Source organism: Diorhabda sublineata, chromosome 4, assembly GCF_026230105.1.
Source record: "Diorhabda sublineata isolate icDioSubl1.1 chromosome 4, icDioSubl1.1, whole genome shotgun sequence".
Lineage (NCBI taxonomy): Eukaryota > Metazoa > Arthropoda > Insecta > Coleoptera > Chrysomelidae > Diorhabda > Diorhabda sublineata.
The window spans coordinates 38,357,991-38,379,855 of record NC_079477.1 but is presented as its reverse complement, the minus strand read 5'-3'; the positions used below and the strand labels follow the sequence as shown (position 1 = coordinate 38,379,855).

The 21,865-nt window shown below is 31.9% G+C and overlaps 1 protein-coding gene across 1 annotated transcript; it reads left to right on the top strand.

Annotated features, from left to right (window-relative positions):
- The first annotated feature begins 541 nt into the window (after window positions 1-541).
- LOC130443435 (major facilitator superfamily domain-containing protein 6-like) lies at window positions 542-20,031 on the top strand. Its single transcript, XM_056778053.1, has 7 exons — window positions 542-741; window positions 5,839-6,185; window positions 10,008-10,407; window positions 11,460-11,647; window positions 13,102-13,572; window positions 14,729-14,891; window positions 17,485-20,031. Exons 1-7 carry the CDS (start codon window positions 675-677, stop codon window positions 17,574-17,576), a joined length of 1,728 nt encoding a protein of 575 aa, XP_056634031.1. The 5' UTR covers window positions 542-674; the 3' UTR covers window positions 17,577-20,031.
- Window positions 20,032-21,865: the final 1,834 nt, after the last annotated feature.

The following is a 21,865-nucleotide window of genomic DNA, read 5'->3' as shown; positions in this document are numbered from 1 at the left end:
TGAGTTCATGATCAGTGTTGCCAACTCGAATTTTAGAAAATTAGTAGGATGTAAAATGCAAAATTGGTAGATCTATCACCTCAATTTGAAAGATTTTTTAAGATTAAAAATGCATAAACTTTTCTTAAAATGAGCATAAAACCACGTAATAGAAGTTCACCTTTCACACATGCTACATGCTTTAAGCTATTTGCATGTTTATTTAGAATGAAACTTCCACCAGCACACTTAAGATCACACCTACATGATTTGCAATGTAAATATCCTTCACCCTTGGTACTTCCTTGAAGCCAACCTGCAAATTCCTTGTCTTTTTCCCATAATTTCGAATATTTTTGGTCATAGTGCCTTTTTCTAGCTTTTCGTCGCGAAATACCTAACCTGTGTATCGCTTTCGCTGCTTTTGGAATCGATTAAATAAAAATAAATGCACGTTGGTAGATAGGTAGACTGAAGTGAAAATTGGTAGATCTACCAAAAAGTTGGTAGACATGACATCACTGTTCATGATTCTTTATATGTCAATATAGAAAAATACGTCAGTCATCACCAATCTGTCAGGCGGGGTGTTTGTTGTGGCGAGAAAAGTGAAAGTGAGGTTAAGAAACGTGTAAATACTAGGTTAATTCATATTATTGTTATTTAGAAAATATAGGAATTAATATAGAATCAAAATGAAACAGTTACTTATTAATAAGGAATTGTTACCTATGAAAGCCCACTACTTTCTTTTTAATGCTGGTAAGTGTCATTTTTAAAATAATTTTAGGTATTTTTTGAATTTTTTAATGAAAAAGTTGTTTCACAGACTACGGTATATTGATATGGGTACAATATATAGTATTACAACTAAAATATTTCATATAAAATTTGGAGGTATTCAAAATATATTCAGAAAAACTGAAAATTTTGCTTGAACTAGTAAACTAAAAATTGTAGTAGGTATATCGTTTTGTTATTAATGTTTCTGTACTTCTGTATGATACGTTAAATAGATTTAAAACAATATTTTTTCTAATTGATAGTTTTTTCTCGCATCAATAACTAAAACACTCTATAAACCTTATCTTTAGATTTTATGAGTAGCAAAGTTGCAAATCGTTCAGTAACAGTTTCAACTTTTCTTATTAAAACTAATTTCACTTGTAACTAAAACTGTTTACAGTTATATAATAGTTGTATAATAGGTGTCACATTTTTTACAATAAGTAATTGATTGCATACTAAAAATATAACTAGTAGCCTCCAATTATAGTTCTTCTTTAATTTGTCAATGTTCATTATAATGATATTAGATATTTTCTAATTGCCACAAATACTCATAATAAGAATGTTTGTTTATCTTCTTATTGAGTTCATTCATTACACAAATTTTTAGGTATAGAAGGATGGTTTCGCATGATTTTTGTCTTTTTTATCCTTTCATATCCAAAAAAGTTCTGATACACTCCATATAATCCTGAGGAATATAATCAATGATAATTACCACTATATCGGATAATAAGCATGTAGAAGCTGCTGAAGTTTGCTTAGTTTAGCTAGTACACAAATAAAAGAATACTGGTGATTCTAAATGCCCTTTGCCTAGTTTTCTTAGCAACGTATTTTTATTATGTCACACACATAGGGTTGCCAGGTCGCCAAACCTAATAGCCAAACTGACCAGCCAATTTGGCCGGGCATTTATTGTATAATTAAATTGTACAACTAACGTTTTGACAACAGCGTCAACAGGTAAGCTTTTTGATGATGTGTCCGGCTTTATCCAGACGCCTGGCAACACTACACACTCATTAGAAAACTTTCAAAATGACATGAAACAAAGCTCCTTGGAAATAGTAAATGGTGTGAATTGCTTTTCTTGTCAATCTTTTGTCATGTATACAAATTTAGGACTGTGCTACAAATGTACTACTACTAATTTCGTTATTAAAAACTTTCTAAGAAATATTGAATTTATACATGATATAAAGGCTACAAGGTGTGCTATAGCGCACCAGCTGGGAAGCAGCCAATGAGATGAGCAGAACGAGTCGAAAATGAGTCCTCGGGAAGAGAACACACCTTGTAGTCTTTACATCACGAAATTTATATGTTATAATAAACAATCTTACAAATTGGAACATAAATATTGATTTTCTAGAACTTTGTTGATATTCTTCTGTTTTTAAAATTCATCCTATTAAACTTAAGGTTATTACAAATGATGTTGAATTTTTATAGGTTAGGTTAGATTATGAAAATATATTTAGTTTATTGCCAGAAACCTAAAACATAACATTTAGCAAGTTTATATATTTTCTGGATTACATTTTAACCTATTTCGGTCTTTATGAATGTGAACCATTTCTAAAAATTCTCTTTTTTGTGTATTAGATTCCGTTTTATGTTTTTTTTTCATATATCATAATATCTGCTTTCAAAATTTTGAGATTTCTATTTTTATTTATGAATTATTTGGTTTGAGGTTTGATGTTGCTCTGTTGTTGTCTGTTTTTCAATTTATTTATGAAATTAGTGATAATATTACAAGTATCAGACCTTATTTTATTTTGAATTTCGTTATTTAGATGATTGGTGTTGCATTACATAAGATATTTGTCACAGGTAATTCTTTGTCACTAGGAATATTTTGTGCAAAATTGGGACCTAAAGATAAAACTCCATCTGATATGACAGTATCAGTTTAATTTTTGATCCATTTTGATTTTATTTCAATTGTATTTTTAGCAATAGCTCATTGTTTTAATATTAGAACAGAGTACTTAATCGGGAAAATGAAAATTCAATAACCAATATGATTGATTTTATTTTGGAGGATATGAATGAGTTAATGTTAAAGATACAAATATTACCTGATGATGATGATATCAAAGAGTGGGTCATTTGTGATAGTAACGATCAAGGTTTTCAGATTATTTCGGATCGGAAATCGTGGAAAACATATTGCAGATAAATGCTCATCATGAAATGCAAGAAGATGAAACAGAAGAAAATATAGATGTGGCAAATGATGTAGGACCATCTCATGATGAAGCATGATGAATAATAGAAATCCTCTATTTTGATACTTTTTACACACCTCGTTTACCATAGAAATATATATAATATATACATCCAATAATATATTTCAATGTCTATACTTGTTGGTATCAAACAATATCGTTTTAATTACACAATTGATGTTGATAAACCACAATTAGATCAATAAACAATTGATGCCATCTCTATATAGTTGATCTGTGTTCGAACGACCGGACGTAGTACCATTAGATTTTTTTAATATATAGATTTAAAAATTAATTGACCTGAATGGAAGTCGTCGTATCGTTGGAATATTTCAATTTAACATGAAAAATAGCCTGATATATAATTCAATGAGTCGTGTGACATTTATGAAGTACCAACTTTCCAAATACTATGTGTAAAATTTCGATTAGTCAGAAACAAGAGACAGCCATTTAAGTGAAGCTACTTTCGTTATTTTCAAAACAATTTCGTGTTTTTCTTGTTGAAAAAAATACTGTACAAGCTCAGCAATGGCTTCAAAAATGTTATAGGGACTCTGTTCCTTCGAAAACAATTATTTGTTAATGGTTTGCTGAATTTAAACGTGGTCGTACAGATGCTGAACGTTCTGGTCGTTCAATTGAGGTGGTTACTCCAGCAAACAACAACTATTTTGTGGGAAATAGTACTTGCGCAAGTTATTTTATATTTAATTGGATTCTTACAAATAACTATTTGAATGCTAATTATTATATTTACTTAAAACGACTGATAATACAGACAGTGTATTTTGAATGTTAATTGTTTTGTACATATTACAGCAGTATAACTACTTAAACACTTAATTAGACTGATAATATGTTATCGTTTTATGTAAAAACAATGCTAGGAAGCATTCTTGACCCTATAAACATTCGTTATTGTATATTAACTGAGTTATTTATCTAAAGTTCTATCCTCTTTCCAATTAATTATCTCAAAAAATACCAAATCCATTTCATTATTATCTATTGAGCATCCTGTATATCTCTTAGGGGCAGACTGCGACCAATTGTTGCTATAGAAAATATTTTTGCCTGACGTGTACAATTTAAAACGTATTATAATAAAAATTAAGTTAGATAATTGATATAATCTCATTATGTTTATTATGGGCATTGAGAAATTTTTGTATCTAAATAGTTAATAAACTAGGATTTACTTAGAAATTGAATCAGTACATTATTTTTCATCTAAATTTTATGAACTAAAGAGAAATCTTTTTAATTGTTTTAATTTGTAGACAAAAGCTTGTAAAAACTGAGAAGAAACATAAAAATAACTAAATAAAAAAAAAATAGAAAAGAAATACAATAATGAGTAACAAAATTATAGGTAATACTAATAGGTAATAAGTTTAATAACAAAATTAAACCAGTATGCAGCTTGCCCGGAATTAAATATTATTATTAGAATAGAGTTTACAGAGTAGAAGGCACTTTCCAGTAAATATGCGCTCAGATTATTACGAAAATATGATAACGATTTGATTTCAATTGGCAAGTGGTTGTGCATCTTTTTTGCATTGTAAAATATTGAGCCCTTGACTAATTCTAAACGTGGAGTAGGTAGGTAAAGGTCGTGCTCCGCGTTCCTAAGTGGATAACCGTGCAACAACATTTCTGAAATGAGATGCGACTCAATAAGAGTTTAATAAACTGTTGAGGAGGTGGATAAGTTCAGTTCTTTGGAAACTGATCTCAGCGTAAAACAGGAGGCAATATGTAACTCCCATCTCAAGGAATTGTCCACAACAAACTCTATTAATTCAAGATTAGAATAGCACCATGATTTAAGGGTGATTAGGTCACTAGATATGTGGTCCTATGAAGTGCCGTGGGATCAGGGTTGTTCCAAGTCGTCTGCAAATAGACATAGAATCAAAATAGGGCCTAGTACTGAACCTTGTGGCCTTCATTCTTGTTAGACATTGAATTGAACAATGAAATCAATTCTACACTCCGTGGATTCCCATTCGGGATCCAATGCCTGCTATATAATCACACAATTCAGTTTTTCGGTATCCACGGACCTTACTCGATCGTATTGAACACACTGTTTTTACTACCACTACATCAAAACTCACGATTAAACTGTCTGACGCGCGTTTCGATAACCAAGTTGTCGTCGTCAGAGACTGAAGGTAAATAAACAAGTCACAATTTGAAAAAGTAATCCGTACCAAGACAGAAACTAGTTTACTTAATTTATGTAGAAAAACCTGTTTCCCGAAAGCCGCGATAAACCTTAACAACAGTTCAACAGTCGGGTATAATTCTGCCCGGTAGGATTCAGTATGCAACCTTCTTGTTAGGCCAAACTATACATCAAATGTATTTGTATTGAATATTCACTTTAAATTAGATGTGAAAAATATTGATGACAGGTTTTGAAAAGCTCATAGCTTATATGAAAAATTACTTTTTCTTATGCCAGTTATATGATTTTAGATAGTTTGTAATACATATGTTTATTTATATATTGATTAGTTTCCCAAGAAATGTTTGATTGTAGTTACAATTTATGTTAATTTTCTTCAGAATGTCTCTTTATGGCGAACGGTTACCTTGAAATGAACAATCTACATATCTCCCAATTTTAAAGAGTATTTTTTTGTTAAGAAATTGATTTTTGCCATCTTTAAATTGTGCAGATTGTCCCTGTAAAAGTTACGGATTGTTAATCATGAGAATTCCATTCCAGAATGTTTTGCATCAAGTCCTGGTACACCTTGCGTTGTTGCGATACAGTTCGAGATATTCGTGGTGTAATAATTTTTTCCTTTTATAGGTACTGGTCCAGTTACTCCTTACCTCAGTACTTACGCCAGACAGTTAGGATTTTCAAGTGTTGTAGTAGGTTTTGTTTACACGATTCTTCCAATAAGTGGAATGTTAGCGAAACCGTTGTTCGGATCTATCGCCGACAGATTCCACTGTCAAAAAATGTTGTTTCTCGCCTCGCAAATTTTGTTGGCAGCAGCTTTTTTGGCTGTTTTCTATTCGCCGAAAATCGAAAGTACCAAACAAGTACAACTTCGATGTTATAACAACAGCTATAATTTTTTGTCTAATTATAGTATAACTAACTGCACACTCGACGATCTTAGAAAGGAACAGATTTGGAATAAATGCGAGGTAAGAATCTCAATTTATTTTTATGATTATTTCGATAAAATTGATTGGAAATAAGGGAAAAAACGACTTTTGATCTTATTTTTATATATTACAACAAATTTCACATTTGGTGGTGTATTTTTTCGCAGATAATCGACAATTTTTTCATTGGATACTGAACACACTGTTGACACTACACAAACACTCACAATTACACTGTCTGGCGCGCGTTTCGACGAGACTGGACACTATCTACACCAACATTCCCAATTACACTGTCTGACGCGCGTTTCGATAACCAAGTTATCGTCTTCAGAGACTGAAGGTGAGTTTACCATCAGTCTATGAAGATGATAACTTGGTTATTGAAACGCGCTTCAGACAGTGTAATCGTGAGTGTTGGTATAGTGTAAACAGTGTGTTCAGTATGAATATCACCAACGATTTTTTGTCGCCGTATCTTTTGCATCTTTAAGTAAGAAAGAAAGACTTCGAGCAGCATTTATTACTTCACCTTCACTAATTTCATAGCGTCTGAGTGTTCAAACCGGTCCACTCGCGAATACTCTTCAGCCACGTCTGCCACATACGAGGTTTTTCAAGTTTTTATTGATTTTGTAAATTCCTGTCGATGTCTATTCTTCGATACTAAGCGCCTTAGTGAGTTCACCTTTAAGGTCCAAGCCTTTTAAGCCGTTTAATGAACAATTGTCTCATTTCTAGAAAGACATTTCGTGCTTGCTGCTAAACGCGCGATCTTGATTTCTATATCTGGGTCTATATCTTTTGTTAACCACTACTCCAGATATTTAAATTTCTCGACATTTCCAAAGTAGGTTGAGTTATCATGTTGCGTAACATTAATCAACATCGATAATATTAAGGAACGATAATGGCCGTAAAAAAAGCTAATGAATAACGATGATTCAGCTATTCGATTTCGAACGACCGCAATTTCAAAATTTGCGACGGCTGTAAATAAATTCATTCGAAGGCCAATATCGTTGGAAATTTGCGGTATTTGGAAGTTTTCCTGTATTTGTGCGTCATCATATATTTACGTTCCGCACAACAATCAACTTTACTTATCAGAATGCTTCGTATTGATTAATCATATTTGTATTTCGTGTTCATAATTGTACAAACCGTAACGAGGTTAAATACTAGTAGAAACACTATTATACCGAGTTACAGACTGTATTTTTCCCACGACAAAAAAATACGAAAGAAAATTCTGTCATAACTTAATTACATACATAACATAATTTTTCCAATTTAAGTTAATTAAAAATTCTCTAAATGATCTTTAGAACTAGCTCGTCATAAAAATAGTTGAAAATAAATAACAATAAATGTTTACATTTAAATTACAATGATATATCTTTTTAAATATACAGGGTGGTAATATATTTATAGGATGTATCCTGTTATTGTCTTACTCCTTACTCCCTTGGGGAGAAAAAGAAATATTTCAAATTGTTAACTTACATAAATTCCCATCAAGCTAAAAATCGGTAAAATTGTTTAAAATACAATTGAACATAGAATTTGAATGTTCCCCATAATTTCCGTGTATGAAAAAAATTTTTATTCAAGGTCAAAGGTCATAAAAATGAGTTTTTCGCAATTTTCAGCAAAACTGTGAGTTTTACCATAAAAATACCTAAGACGAAAATTGTAGATCATAAAATTATCTACAAAAAACGTATCGATACTTTTTTTCCTACGAGCCACTATTTCTGAGATATAATGACTCAAAAAGTTAGTAAAAAACAATTCGAACAAATTTAAAGTCAAAAAAATGAGTTTTTCGCAGTTTTCAGCAAAACTATGACTTTTACCATAAAAATACCTTAGACGAAAATTGTAGATCATAAAATTCTCTACAAAAAACTTATCGATACTTTTTTTCCTACGAGCCACTATTTCTGAGATATAATGACTCAAAAAGTTAGTAAAATACAATTCGAACAAATTTAAAGTAAAAAAAATGAGTTTTTCGCAGTTTTCAGCAAAACTATGACTTTTACCATAAAAATACCTTAGACGAAAATTGTAGATCGTAAAATTCTCTACAAAAAACGTATCGATACTTTTTTTCCTACGAGCCACTATTTCTGAGATATAATGATTCGAAAAGTTAGTAAAATACAATTTGAACAAATTTTATTCAAGGTCAAAAGTTTTTCGCAATTTTTAGCAAAACTGTTAGTTTTATCATAAAAATACCTCAGACAAAAATTGTAGATCATAAAATTCTCTACAAAAAACTTATCGATACTTTTTTTCCTGCGAGCCACTATTTCTGAGATATAATGACTCAAAAGTTAGTAAAATACAATTTGAACAAATTTTATTCAAGGTCAAAAGTTTTTCGCAATTTTTAGCAAAACTGTTAGTTTTATCATAAAAATACCTCACACAAAAATTGTAGATCATAAAATTTTCTACAAAAAACTTATCGATACTTTTTTTCCTGCGAGCCACTATTTCTGAGATATAATGACTCAAAAGTTAGTAAAATACAATTTGAACAAATTTTATTCAAGGTCAAAAGTTTTTCGCAATTTTTAGCAAAACTGTTAGTTTTATCATAAAAATACCTCACACAAAAATTGTAGATCATAAAATTCTCTACAAAAAACGTATCGATACTTTTTTTCCTACGAGCCACTATTTCTGAGATATAATGACTCAAAAAGTTAGTAAAAAACAATTCGAACAAATTTAAAGTCAAAAAAATGAGTTTTTCGCAGTTTTCAGCAAAACTATGACTTTTACCATAAAAATACCTTAGACGAAAATTGTAGATCATAAAATTCTCTACAAAAAACGTATCGATACTTTTTTTCCTACGAGCCACTATTTCTGAGATATAATGACTCAAAAAGTTGTAAAAGTCGTATTTAATGGTTTCATCAAAACATTTCAGCACTAAACTTTTCTCACAACATTGAAATGAACCGAGACTTGTTGTGAGTGTTTATAAGAAATTATCAATCGACGAAGATGTTGCTAAAGTTCGACGATGTTTTTTGCAGCTTTGATATTTCTCGTGCAATAATTATAGCCATTAAATACGATAGTAAATCTGAAACATTACAACTTTCACAACTTTTTGGAACGTTATATCTCAGAAACGGTGACTCGTAGGAAAAAAAGTATCGATACGTTTTTTGTAGATAATTTTATGATCTACAATTTCCGTCTAAGGTATTTTTATGATAAAACTCACCGTTTTGCTGATAATCAAGAAAAACTCATTTTTTTGACCTTTGACCTTTTCCCATACACGGAAATGGTGGGGAACATTCAAATTTTATTTTTAATTATATTTTAAACAATTTTACCGATTTTCACCTCGATGGGAATTTATGTAGCTTTACTTTTATTTTTTGGTCTAATTTGACCGGACTATATAACAATATTTGGATATTTCTCCTCAATAACCTCATAAGGACCAATTTACAGCGGTCCCAATTTTCCGTTTTCCGTAATTTTTAACATAATCTTATCTACTATGTTATATTTTACAGATTTTAGATTTAAAGCATACAGAGATTCGTTTTTTCCCTTTTATTTATACCCTGTCTATAACGCATAGATTAATCGCAAATTAACAATTAGCCAATCAACGTTTAAGTTCCTTCCAATCGAGCGATCGAGAGAGCCATAAAAGTATTTAGCTGCTGCCGCATTTTTGAACATTTCGTTTTAGACATGTGATTTTTAATCGATTTTTTTCGCTTAACGCGGTGAAATAACTCGTGCGCGAACGTTTTTAAACACCCTGTTTATCATTGATGTAGTACGACCTACGAGATAACCAAAATATCTTTTCAGATGAGTTGTCAAGTAAGCAGTACTACAACTTTATGTAATGAATGGAATCTGATCGAATATTGTCAAGAAAATCATAGCGATACGTTATCTTTTACCGCCTTTATACCAACACACGAAACACAACCTTTAGATGATTCACTACTTTTCAAAATGGAAAATATTACTTTACCAAACGGCCATATACTAACACAATCTTGTACAACAAACTTACCTTTAACTGCGTGCCAGATCAATTGCCAGGGTTATACAGTCAATGATTATATAACCGAAACGTCTGTAAATAACGATGACGTTTATGGATTATATCAGTTTTGGTGTTTTTTGATTTTCATGATACTTGCATGGATTGCGCAAGCTGTAGTTGTCAGTATTGGAGACACCATATGCTTTGAACTTTTAGGTAAGTCTTGTTAATGTCAATATTGGTTCAATCAAATACTATCATTTTAATTTGTTATTCTACTAAGGACGCTTTTTTCTTCAACCTCCGATAGGTTATAAATAAAAGACAAGTTAATATAAAACAATAATTTCGTTACCAAAAGACACTGGTACACTTTTCGACATAATCACCGAAGAGATTGAGACATTTGTCATATCTGTGGACAATACCCTTTACAAAGAAAGTTTCCGCCAATGAACAGACCTTGAAACTTCTAGAAATTTCGTGGACAAAGCAGTAATGGTGCATCAACGGTTTTCTTCAACCGTTCTGTCGACTCATTGAACCTAGTCGTATGAAACGACAGATTCACGCACCAACGACTCATTCTCCGATGGATTTCTCCAACACCATCGCCTGTAGCCTCCATCAATAATGGCGGACATGTTTAAGTGGTTGTAGCACAACGCCGACTGACGCCTGAATGTCTACAAGATCCACTATTTTGATGTTTACAATATTCATATTTACACTAATAAAATGCTGACAGTTGTTTGCGTGATTTGATCTTTATGCGTTCGATTTTTATTTCTTTTGAATTTCTTCTTGCAAATTTCCAAATTTTCCAGAATATTAAAATGTAATTTGAAGTTCCGGTCCCTCGTAGAAACGTAGATATTCGCGCTTCTGTATTAAAATACTTTGTCGAGTTTTATACCGCACGAATCCTACTGTGACTGCGCCAGTTACTTTAGAAAATCTTTTTCCAAAAACTTTATTGTTACAAAAAACACAATTTAATAATTTTACAAGCGAATTATTTTAATGAATTTCGCGATTGCATTAACAAGATTCATTATTTTGATATTTACAATATTTCATATTTATTTTAGAATGTTCCGGATTTTTCTCTACATAACTAGGTACTATTTTTTGTGTAAAACTTTTAGCGTTCAAATAATGAAATAAAAATGAACTACTTGAAACAAAAATTGTAAATACAATTAGTTCGTACCACTTTTTAGTTGCATTTTTCTTCGGGTTTATTCATATGATTATTATCTATCTAGGAGATAAACCAAACCGTTATGGTTACCAACGGTTATGGGGTTCGTTAGGATGGGGTATTGTTTCAGCGATGACTGGCGTCTTAATAGATGCGTCTAGTCAAGGCACGTCTCAAAAAAATTATACTTCAGCATTTTATATGGGAGCAGCTTTTTTATTTCTTGACTTCTTCGTTTCGACTAGAATAAAGGTATATTTGTTAACTAGTTAGTATATATATAAATATAAGTATAATATACACAAAAAATGTTGATTGAAAGTTTTTCCAAATAATTTAGGACCATTAAGTAGGTAGAAAACTGATAAAAAATTCGGGCTTGCTTGGTAAAAATTACTGGCAACATTGCGATGAAATTTTTCGCGGATATGTTTCGATATCTTGCACATCTCGTTATTTTTTTATATCCGACTCTCATAGATGGCGCTAATTACGCGGTTCGTACCAAGTATCACTTTTTTGGGGTTAGATTTATTAATAAAAACTTCAAGCGAACTCAAACATGAGTCAATTTTATACCAAAACGGTACTTTTGGTAAAACTCGATGTTGTGTGTGCCATTAAAAATGAAATTAAATGTTCAATAAGTTCTTCGTTTTCACCTTTTACTCAACGGTGCGATGGAGCTCTATCGTGCATAAAACATAGAGATCTTCGCTCTATATTTCAATATCTCGAATAAGTGGTAAAAGCTAACCACCGGATTTTGTCTTATATCAACTTTTTGACACTGAATACACTTTACACTACACTAATACCCACAATTACACTTTCTGACCAAGTTATCGTCTTCAGAGGCTCAACGGTTTACCTTTAGTCTCTGTAAACGATAACTTGTTTATCGATACCCGCGTCAAATAGTGTACTTAGAAATGTTGGTGTAAACAGTCTTCAGTCTCGTCGAAACAGTGTATTCAGTATGAATATCGCCAACGGTTCCAGGAATTTCAACTTAGTCGACATTTTCATACCTTTAGATAAATAATTTCCATACGAATCTAACAGAAAAACTCGTTACAATATCAAAGTCTAAATAGAAAACCCTACAACTTCCAGAACACAATTTTCTTCAACCCTGGTTCTGTTTGACCTAGTCCGTTTAATTTGTATCGTAGTTTATATGGAGCGTGCCTTCTCCATCTAACTTCTCAACTTGAGGAAGACAGTCGATGTCATAGATCAACCACATCCTTTAGATAGCCAAGTCGAGCTTCAACGCAATCTCTTGGTTCATTAGTAGTACTAAACAGTTTCCTTTCTGCTTTTCGAGTATAGTTCAAATTCAAATCTCGACCAGTTATTATATCTTGACTAAAGTTGATCTTAAATATATTTTCATTTTTTATTATGGAAAGAATGAGCAAAAACAAAAAAAAAATGAGTCAAACGACACTTTCGATCTCGACTTGACTGTCTCTGACTGTGCCCGTTGGTGTGAATCCCCCCTAACGGTATATTTCTTATCGATTTAGCAGATGTCCTGAATTATTTGCAAAAAAAAAAGTTTTATCAATATTTTTAATAGTAAACCGTAACGAAATCGAAATATTTCATGTGATTTTCTATTAAGTAGTTATGTATATAATTCGCAAAACTATTTTCCGCATTCTAAATCGAAATTTCATAGAAATATCTCATCTTTTCAGTATTCGCATAAAAAAGTTTCGACAAACATATTTCGAGATGTTACCATGTTACTTTTGGACGTAAGAATTTTAGTATTTATCGTTTGGTGCGTAATCGTCGGTATGTGCACAGGACTGATGTGGCAGTTCCAATTTTGGCTTATAGAAGATTTGGCGAGCGACCAGGGATGTTCCGGTACTACTTACGTAAAAACTTTGGAGGGTCTAATTCAGGGGATTCAAACGATTTTGGGAGAAGCGCCGTTTTTCTTCCTTTCAGGCAAAATTATACAGAAAATTAGTCACGTCCACACCATGTCGTTGGTACTATTTGCCATAGGAATTAGATTCATTCTTTATTCTGTAGTACCGAATCCGTGGTATTTTTTACCTATTGAAGTATCGAATGGATTAACTTTCGGATTATTTTTTGCCTGTATGGCATCGTACGCAAGTAAAATTGCGCCTTCGGGAACAGAAGCTACAATGCAGGTGAGATATTCAACTTTGCTTTTTTTTGCTTTGCTTGAAAAACAATTTCGTCATTCGTATCGACCTAATTGTCACGTTAATAATAATTAAATAATTGAAGAATGGGATTAAAATTGACAATCTATAAAACTAACAGAAATACGAAACACAGACAATTTATAGTAACGATAAACTTGCGAGGTTACAGCTCATAATAATAAATAATTAATTATGATGCGTCGCCGTGAAGAGGGTTGTTTTGGATTACTTAACTGTATCATCAAAATGTAATAAACTCAATATTTCTATGCATACGAGGTCTGGCTATTGAATAACGAGACTGGTTACACGCCTAGCCACACACACACAAACAGCTCTGTTTGCTTTACCGCTTCCATCGACTCAAATCTTTTTCTAACCTCTCAAGGAAGTCTGAGCTTTTGGTCAGGAGTCAGATTTTTTTTCACCAACTTCGCACAGACTTTTGTCTTCTGTAATTTCTCGTATACAATTTTTCTGACCGTTTCTTAATCGGCGTTTACAGCATCAGCAATCATCCGGATGCCTATTCAACGATTTGGTTGATTTTGGTCAATGTTTCCGGAGATGAAACAGTCACAGGGCGACCTGGGCGCTGGTCATCTTCAGAGCTCTCTCGGCCCTCACTAAAGCGCTTACACCGCTCAAAAAAACGCGCGCTAGATAGAGAATTGTCCCCATAGACCTCTTGCGACAATTTAAAGCACTCAGTTGGAGTCTTTTTAATGTATTCACTTTTGAAAAAAACAAAATGGAAGATTAGGTGTTGAAAGGAGTTTATATAAGGTTCGTCACGTCAAGATAAGACTTCCCAGAACCTCCCATAGGACTCATGGGAGAGGAAGGAGTCTAAGCGCGAAAATCATCCCCATGCAAAAACCTACACCATGACCTTGCCTCCAGATTCTAACAATATAGCTGCTTACGAGGAAATTTGTTGCTATGTAATTATTATGAGAAAGTATTTACAAAAAAACTCGCGAATTATCGAATTTATCGGTCTGCTTGACGTGAGCCGACTTAACCTCAAATAATTGAAATTAACATTATTATAATTAATAAATAACTTCGTCTACTTATTTCCTCTTAATTTGAATGTTGCTCTGTATTTAAATAAAATTAATTTTTACATATTTAGGGAATGGTGGGAGCCTTATTCGAAGGTGTCGGAGTCTCCTCTGGAAGCGCCTTGGCTGGATTCCTCTATCAAACCTACGGCGGTCCTCTAACATTCCGATATTTTGGTTTTGGCGCTTTAGTAACTTGCGGTATTCATATCATCATTCAATATTTACTAAAAGGTACAGGTACAAACAAACACTAATTACCTCGGCATTGAACTAATCACAAACTCATCAAACTACTAATTGTCAGTTAAAATATAAAATAATTTTATATTTATATACATTTAATGATAATAAATTCTTAAGCGTATTTTTTTTATTTAGAAGAAATTTCTTGAAAATTACTAATTCCACTCCGAATCGTCGTACATTGATGTAATTTTCTTAGTACTTGTCAAATAATCCGTTATTTTTTTTTTTTATTTTAAATCTAAAATCTGTGTATTTTTGTTTTGTTTTAATGTGTAATAAATCAGATGGTCGTACTGGTACTGGTTCGTTTAACTGGCTGACTTTTTTATTTTGATGACCGGATACTTTTCCGCTTGTACTCAGAAAATATATTTTCTCTTCTACTGTGGGTATTTTCAATTCATTGTGGAGTGTTTGTACCGTGGGGTCTTAAGAATGTTTCACTGAATTCGTTGTATTATTTTTGTGTTTGAAGGCTTTGAACAGCTCCACAGCTGGATACCGTACTTACTAGATTGGCTTGATCATCCGTTTGTACAAAAGGACTTTGTTTTCTAATTCTAACTTGGATTTTTTACCAAGAAACCACTGCATCTGTTCGACCATGATATTAATTTGGGTTTCCTTTGACTGTATACGGGATTTCCATGTTAGTTTTCAGTCCAAAATTAGGCTTAAGTACTTGACTTCGTTTTCTTACTCGAGTTGATATTTATACGGCAGTTGGTAAACTATTTTCACACGTTGTTGTGGTGTTGAAGTTTATTTGTGGCTACTTGAGGATTGTTGACTACTAAGAGAACAGCAGTGCCCTCTGCCATCGTAGTATTGTCCATTGTTGGAACATCTACCGTGAATAATAAGTATATAAATGGGCTTAAGACACTTCCCTGTGGCACGCCTTGTTTTTGTTGGGGTGGATGATAGAGGTTCAAAGATTAAATTTTGCTTAGTAGTACCCTAGGTGCCAGACACGATCGAATGCTCGCTCCACTTCAATAAAAGCTGCAGTACATACTTTTTTACAATTCTGTGATATTGTGGAGTGATAGAATGTTCATGCCTAAAGCCAAATTGATGTGGCATTAAGGTAATTTAAGTTTACTTCACTTTCAAGCCTCTTCGGGAAATATTTTGGATAGAACTGGCTTATGGGACGATAGGAACTAGGTAAATGGGGCGGTTATATTAAATCCTGGTGCTTTATGGATTTAACACATGCTTATCTCGGTTTTTACTTCTTTTGGGCAACAAGTTTTCATTGATAAACTCATTGGGCATGGTGTGTCGATGGAGTTTAGTATGTTTTCTTCTTTGTTGTGTGGGATATGTTCAGATTCGCTGTAGATGTCTGCTAGGTGAGAGTATTTTGAACTGCTAGAAACATAAGACCCTGCAAAGGATTTTTGACCCCGTTCGCGAGAACTGGTGGGCGGAGGATCCGGAGGAGCGTTGAGCTCAGTCAGATTTGATGGCGTTTATCCGAGGGGCGCGTCTGAGGTGGCTGGGACGCGTGGAGATAATGCCTTCTGATCGATACCTGGAGGTATCTAAGAGTAATACAGCGCCTTCGATGATTTGAGGACGTTGAGGCGTGCCTGATCCTTCTAAGGGTTCGACGTTGAAAGCACCATGCTCAAGACAGAAAGGATTGATATTTGATTGTTGAGAAGGGCATGGTTCTCAAGGGACCGTAGCGCCGGTTGAAGAATAAGAAGAAAATGGCGTTACTATTAATTTTATTTGGACTCGCTCAGGGTAAAAGTGACATTTAACGCTTCACGCTTAATCGACATCTCGCCCGTTGTTACCATAAGTTGCTTGATGAATTTCATTGAAAGTTATAAGTTAAAGAGGACAATGACAATCTTTTTTTAGTCACTTTACTGTAACATTTTTTATTGCAAGTCCTTAAGATAGTAAGGCAACCCTGTACGAGCAAGATGAATCGAATTGATGTTATGAAGTAGACAAAAAAATTTTAAAAAAAAGTGGCGTTGTATTTTCCTTTTCCTTCTTCTTTTAGTACGTTCAAAATCGGAGGGAATTGGGATTTGTAGGTAGGGAAAAATATTTATTTCAAGTAATCGCTTATCACAATTATAAGTTTCTTAATTTGTCATGCTCTGTAATATCTTCAATCATTTTCTTTTGTCCTTGGAAGTCCAACTTCATGATGCTCGAGAATTAGTCCTGTAATCATAAAATTTTAATATCGAGAACAAAATATTTGTTGAATCGGTAACTATTCCCTGAGTTTTTACACGAAACACTTTGTTGAACTCCAACTAACAAAGAAACAAGACTATTCTATGTGGAAGAGGTTTGCGACATGAATTCTAATCATTCCTCTATTCTTCTTATACTTCACGATAGTGGGAATAAAGAGGTAACTTTCTCTGGATTGACCATTGGACTAACCTATTGGTAGAGCTTTAAACTCCAACTATCTCTCCATTAAACTATTTATTCCACTAAGAAATCCACTACCCATTGACTAGCCCTAATATTAAACATTTGGATATTTGAAACGACTATTTTTTGTTTAAGTATTTATTACATTAATTTCTTTTTTCAGGATCTCAAAATGAATATTCGATATCAGAAGAAAATATTGAAAGAATTCAACGGGAAGATGAAAAAGAATTGACGTACTTATACCCTAGATAACAAAAGAAATGAAAGTTGTTGGGGTTTAGTTGAATTATCTAACTTTTTAGAATTGAAATATCGGAAAGATGTAAAAATGATAATTTATATCGACATTTTTTGAATTTATGAAAATTAGTGAACACGTAGAAATTTATAAATTGCTTTCGAGGTAAATAATCAAGAGATATTGTAACTTTGTGACCAGATTGGACTGTTTCAGTTGTTGCTCAAAAGGTACATCTGATTTTTATACCAAATAACCCTTAATACCTTATCGAACCTTTTATATAGCTCTATATACTTCCGAATTTTTCTCGGTATCTAAAAACAAAAAAAAACAAAGTAATTGACTAAAAAGATAGTCAGTAGCATTAAACGTAAAAATTAGACGTATCGGAAATAATTGTTTCAAAAAGTTTTATTGGTTTACGTCACTTCTAGCCCAAAATTACTATCCTAGGGTTTTCCTCTTCGCCGGAATTGTGCTAAAATGGGGGACGAAGTACCCCCAAAAAGGGTATTTTTGTGGTTTTAGATAACTAATAAATTCTGCATAGTATGATTATTCGTTCCCATACTACTGCACTTGAAGCAACAACTCCAACAATATTTCCTTCTTTTCTCACATTTGCTTCAACTTCATTTTTGTACATGTTCAAAATTACTACAAATTGTGTTTTATTAATATTGAAATGCAATTTTTCTGATCATTTTTTAGGTGAACTGTAACTACACAAATTAGCAGTTTTATCACTATCCAAAATTTTAAAAATATTAAAATTCAAAACGCCATAATTACACTTGAAATGTTTTCAAATGTATTAACACAAACCTGTTAAAATGTCTTGCATTAGAAGAATATATAGGACAGGAGATATTACTCCTCGTTGAGGTGTCTCGCAAGTGGTTTTAACAAAGGTGGTTTGATTTCTCTTCTCCGTGTCAGCTATCTTCGACGTCAACACTCCTTTTCTTTTGAGCTTTTCTCTGACAGGTACATAAGTTGCGTTTTCAAAGCCTCAAAATATTTCCTGGAATCCACACATTATAATTCCATCATCCTTCAAATGTCTTTGAATGGTTTTAGTCAGCTGATACAAAGTTTTTTTTGTTAATTTTTTATGAACATCCATGAAGTGGTTGCATTTTTCGTTCTTTAAGTAATTTCACCAATATTTTTAGTAAAAACTGTATTTCCTTATAAATTTTACTGTATTTTTATAAATTTTCAAAAAAATTTTACCAGATGATATTTCAGCATTATTTCTTGTTGATTGTCTAAAAGTGTACTAATAACTGTTGTTGAGAAAAAAATTAAGTTATAATTGTTAGTTACATAATTTTCGAGCATATCGTAGAATTTTTTTGAAAACTCCACAAAGATCTAGGAAAGCTGTTATTTAAACAAATTATAATTATCTGTGATCCGACTCTTAAATTCCAAAATGTTTTTATGTGTATCTGTCCATATTAAAAATTATATTTTGAAAAAAGTTGTATGGAAATATATCATCGAATCTAAAATAACCATTAAATGATAGATATAACATGAAATTATAATTATTTTTGATCTAATTTTATAATTTAAAAACTTTTCTAAATTGTATGTCAAAATTTTCAGAAAATGAAAAACGGAAGCACTTTAAACATAATTATCATATTTAGTTGTAAGTATTATGGACTCTACAAATATGAATGAATTTGTTTTTACATCTGACTTTCAGAGAGGGTGCTAGATACACGGTTCTTACCAAGTAGTATTGAACAGAACTTTCTTAAGGTTAGACTAAAAAGATACTCTTGGTAAAACTCGCAAATTATCATGAACTCTAAAAGTACTATAAAATAAGTCCTAATACAAATTTTGGTTATTTTCGATCTGACTCTGTAATTTATAAAATCTTTGTTGAGCTGTTTGTCAAAATTTTATAAAAATTTAAACGGAAGCACGTTGAACATATTATGTTTTGATTAATGTTGAAAGCAAATTTATCATGGATTCTAAAAATACTATAAAATAAGTCCTAATACAAATTATGGTTATTTTTGATCTAACTTAAAATTAAAAAAGTTTTGTAATGGATTCTAAAAATACTATATAATAACAAAAGCCAGATCCACACTTCCGATAGACATAGCCTGAAGTCGTAGACAACTGAAACAGAATATTTTAACTAAAATGAGCTCCTTGGTAAACACACAAAATAGAAATATATTGCAGATTCAGCTCATCATGATATATTCTGTACAGTATTAATTTTAAAAATTGTGGAAATATATATCTATATCATTTATTTAAATTATATTATAGTCTTTAAATGTCTATCTAAATATATTCTTACGTTTATATATTTGATTATCTAAGAATATAATTTGGTAATCTCTTTTTATTATTGTGATAAATTTGAGTTTTATTTATGTTTGTTGTTATAAACTTTTAAAATTTCAAAATAAATTTCGTTCGTTTTTGTTATTACTATTTTTATTTAAATCATATTCCCGAAAGTACTTAAACCAGATCGTTTTTGCTGAGAAAGTAGTGAATACGTTACTAATTATAACTTTTTCATACTTCATTCTCTTAAAACTTTTAATAATTTTAATTCGCCCTCTTAATTGATTAGCTAAAAAAGTAGCCGCTGTAAAATGCTAAAAGTATTTATTTTTTTTTCTGTGACTATAAAATTTTATATCTTTTCAACTTTTCAGAATCTGCACGGAGATTCTGATTCCTCTTGTACCCAATGCTTCCTCGCTGTTCTGTTTTATTTATTCTTAGCTTACCTCTTCTAGTACTATTGCTTCTTGTTTTATTTGTCTAATGATGGTTCCACAATGTTTTTCCTCCTATTTATCTCAAGCGTTTCATCTCAACTGTGGCTTCATTCTTCTTTCTCACTGTCCCAATTTTCACTGCGTATGTTATTATTGGTATAATTATATTACATATCTTTATTTTCACTTCCATTTCTATATTGAAAATTATCCCTATTCGTTATTTTCCCTTTATCTCCCCGTCATGTGACAATAAAGTAATAAGTAACATGACTGCAAGAATACTTATATTAATACTTTTTCTTAATGTAGTAGTAATCACAGTTTTTATCGTATTTCTTCTTCTCTAATTTTGCTTCAGCATCAGACAACTTTTTACTTCTCGCCATTGCTGTGAAATAAAACAAAATGGTTATTAAATAGTTTCAATAAGCAAAAATGTACATAAAATCGAGCCGATCTAGTCTGAAAGCCATTACTTCATAACTGATCATCCCCTCACTTGTATTCAAAATGAAGAAATGACAAAACAAATCATAACCTATAAAAATTTCATAACATAACCTTTCGTCACCCGCTAGCTTTTTCCTATGCTTTCTACCTCTTTAGACATAATTAACTACGCCATCGAAATTGAAATATTATAATTACCTTTTTTATTCTTCACTGGAACGATTGAATCAAATGTAATTTTCAAAAAATTACAATGAAAATTTCTTCTATTACTATAACAAACTTGTTAAGTCAATTTGCCGTTCTGAACATGGGGTAACCACCTCAATTGGACGACCGGAACGTTCACTATCATCGGTGTCTATACGACCATGTTTAAATTCAGCAAACCAATAACAAATGATTCTTTTCAATGGAGCAGAAGTCCGTATAACATTTTTGAAATCATTTCTGAGCTTGTACAGTATTTTTTTTTACTAAGAAGCAATGATAAATTAACCCGAAATCGTTTTAAAACTATTGTTTGGAAAATAACAAAAGTAGCTTTACTTAAATGGCTGTCACTTTTTTCTAGCTAATCGGCATGTCATGAAATTTTACACATAGTTGGTACTCCATTAATGTCATATGAATTTGACAATTGCAGCGCCATCTGTGTGTCAGTCACACGACTTATTGGGTGATGTAACGTCCTAAATTTCAAAAATATACAATGTAAACGTGAAGTTTGGAATAGATATAAAGTGAACGGCCAAAATATGGAACATATTCATTTAGTCTTCACTTTTCTTAACTTTTTTTTTCTATTTTTGTAGTTCGTACAGTTTTTTTTTTAAAAAAAAGGTGACCTCATTTATGATATAAGAAGAAAACTGAAAATTAATGGGATTTGTTTGTTGCTACCAATCCTAGAGACGAGGTCATCTTTTTTTGAAACCTATATAGTAATTGAACTTTCTAAATAGTAGTTAATAAAAAAATTAATAATAAAAATCCCATACTTACTTGATTAGAACCCTTTTTATACCGCATCTTTGTTTATCTTTCACTCACATTAAGTGATGTATAATTTGTACAAG

Coding starts and splice junctions, on each gene's coding strand:
- LOC130443435 (XM_056778053.1), top strand. CDS start 675: ATGAAACAGTTACTTATTAATAAGGAATTGTTACCTATGAAAGCCCAC. Junction 11,648..13,101: donor TCGTTTCGACTAGAATAAAG/GTATATTTGTTA, acceptor TCATCTTTTCAG/TATTCGCATAAAAAAGTTTC. Junction 13,573..14,728: donor GAACAGAAGCTACAATGCAG/GTGAGATATTCA, acceptor TTACATATTTAG/GGAATGGTGGGAGCCTTATT.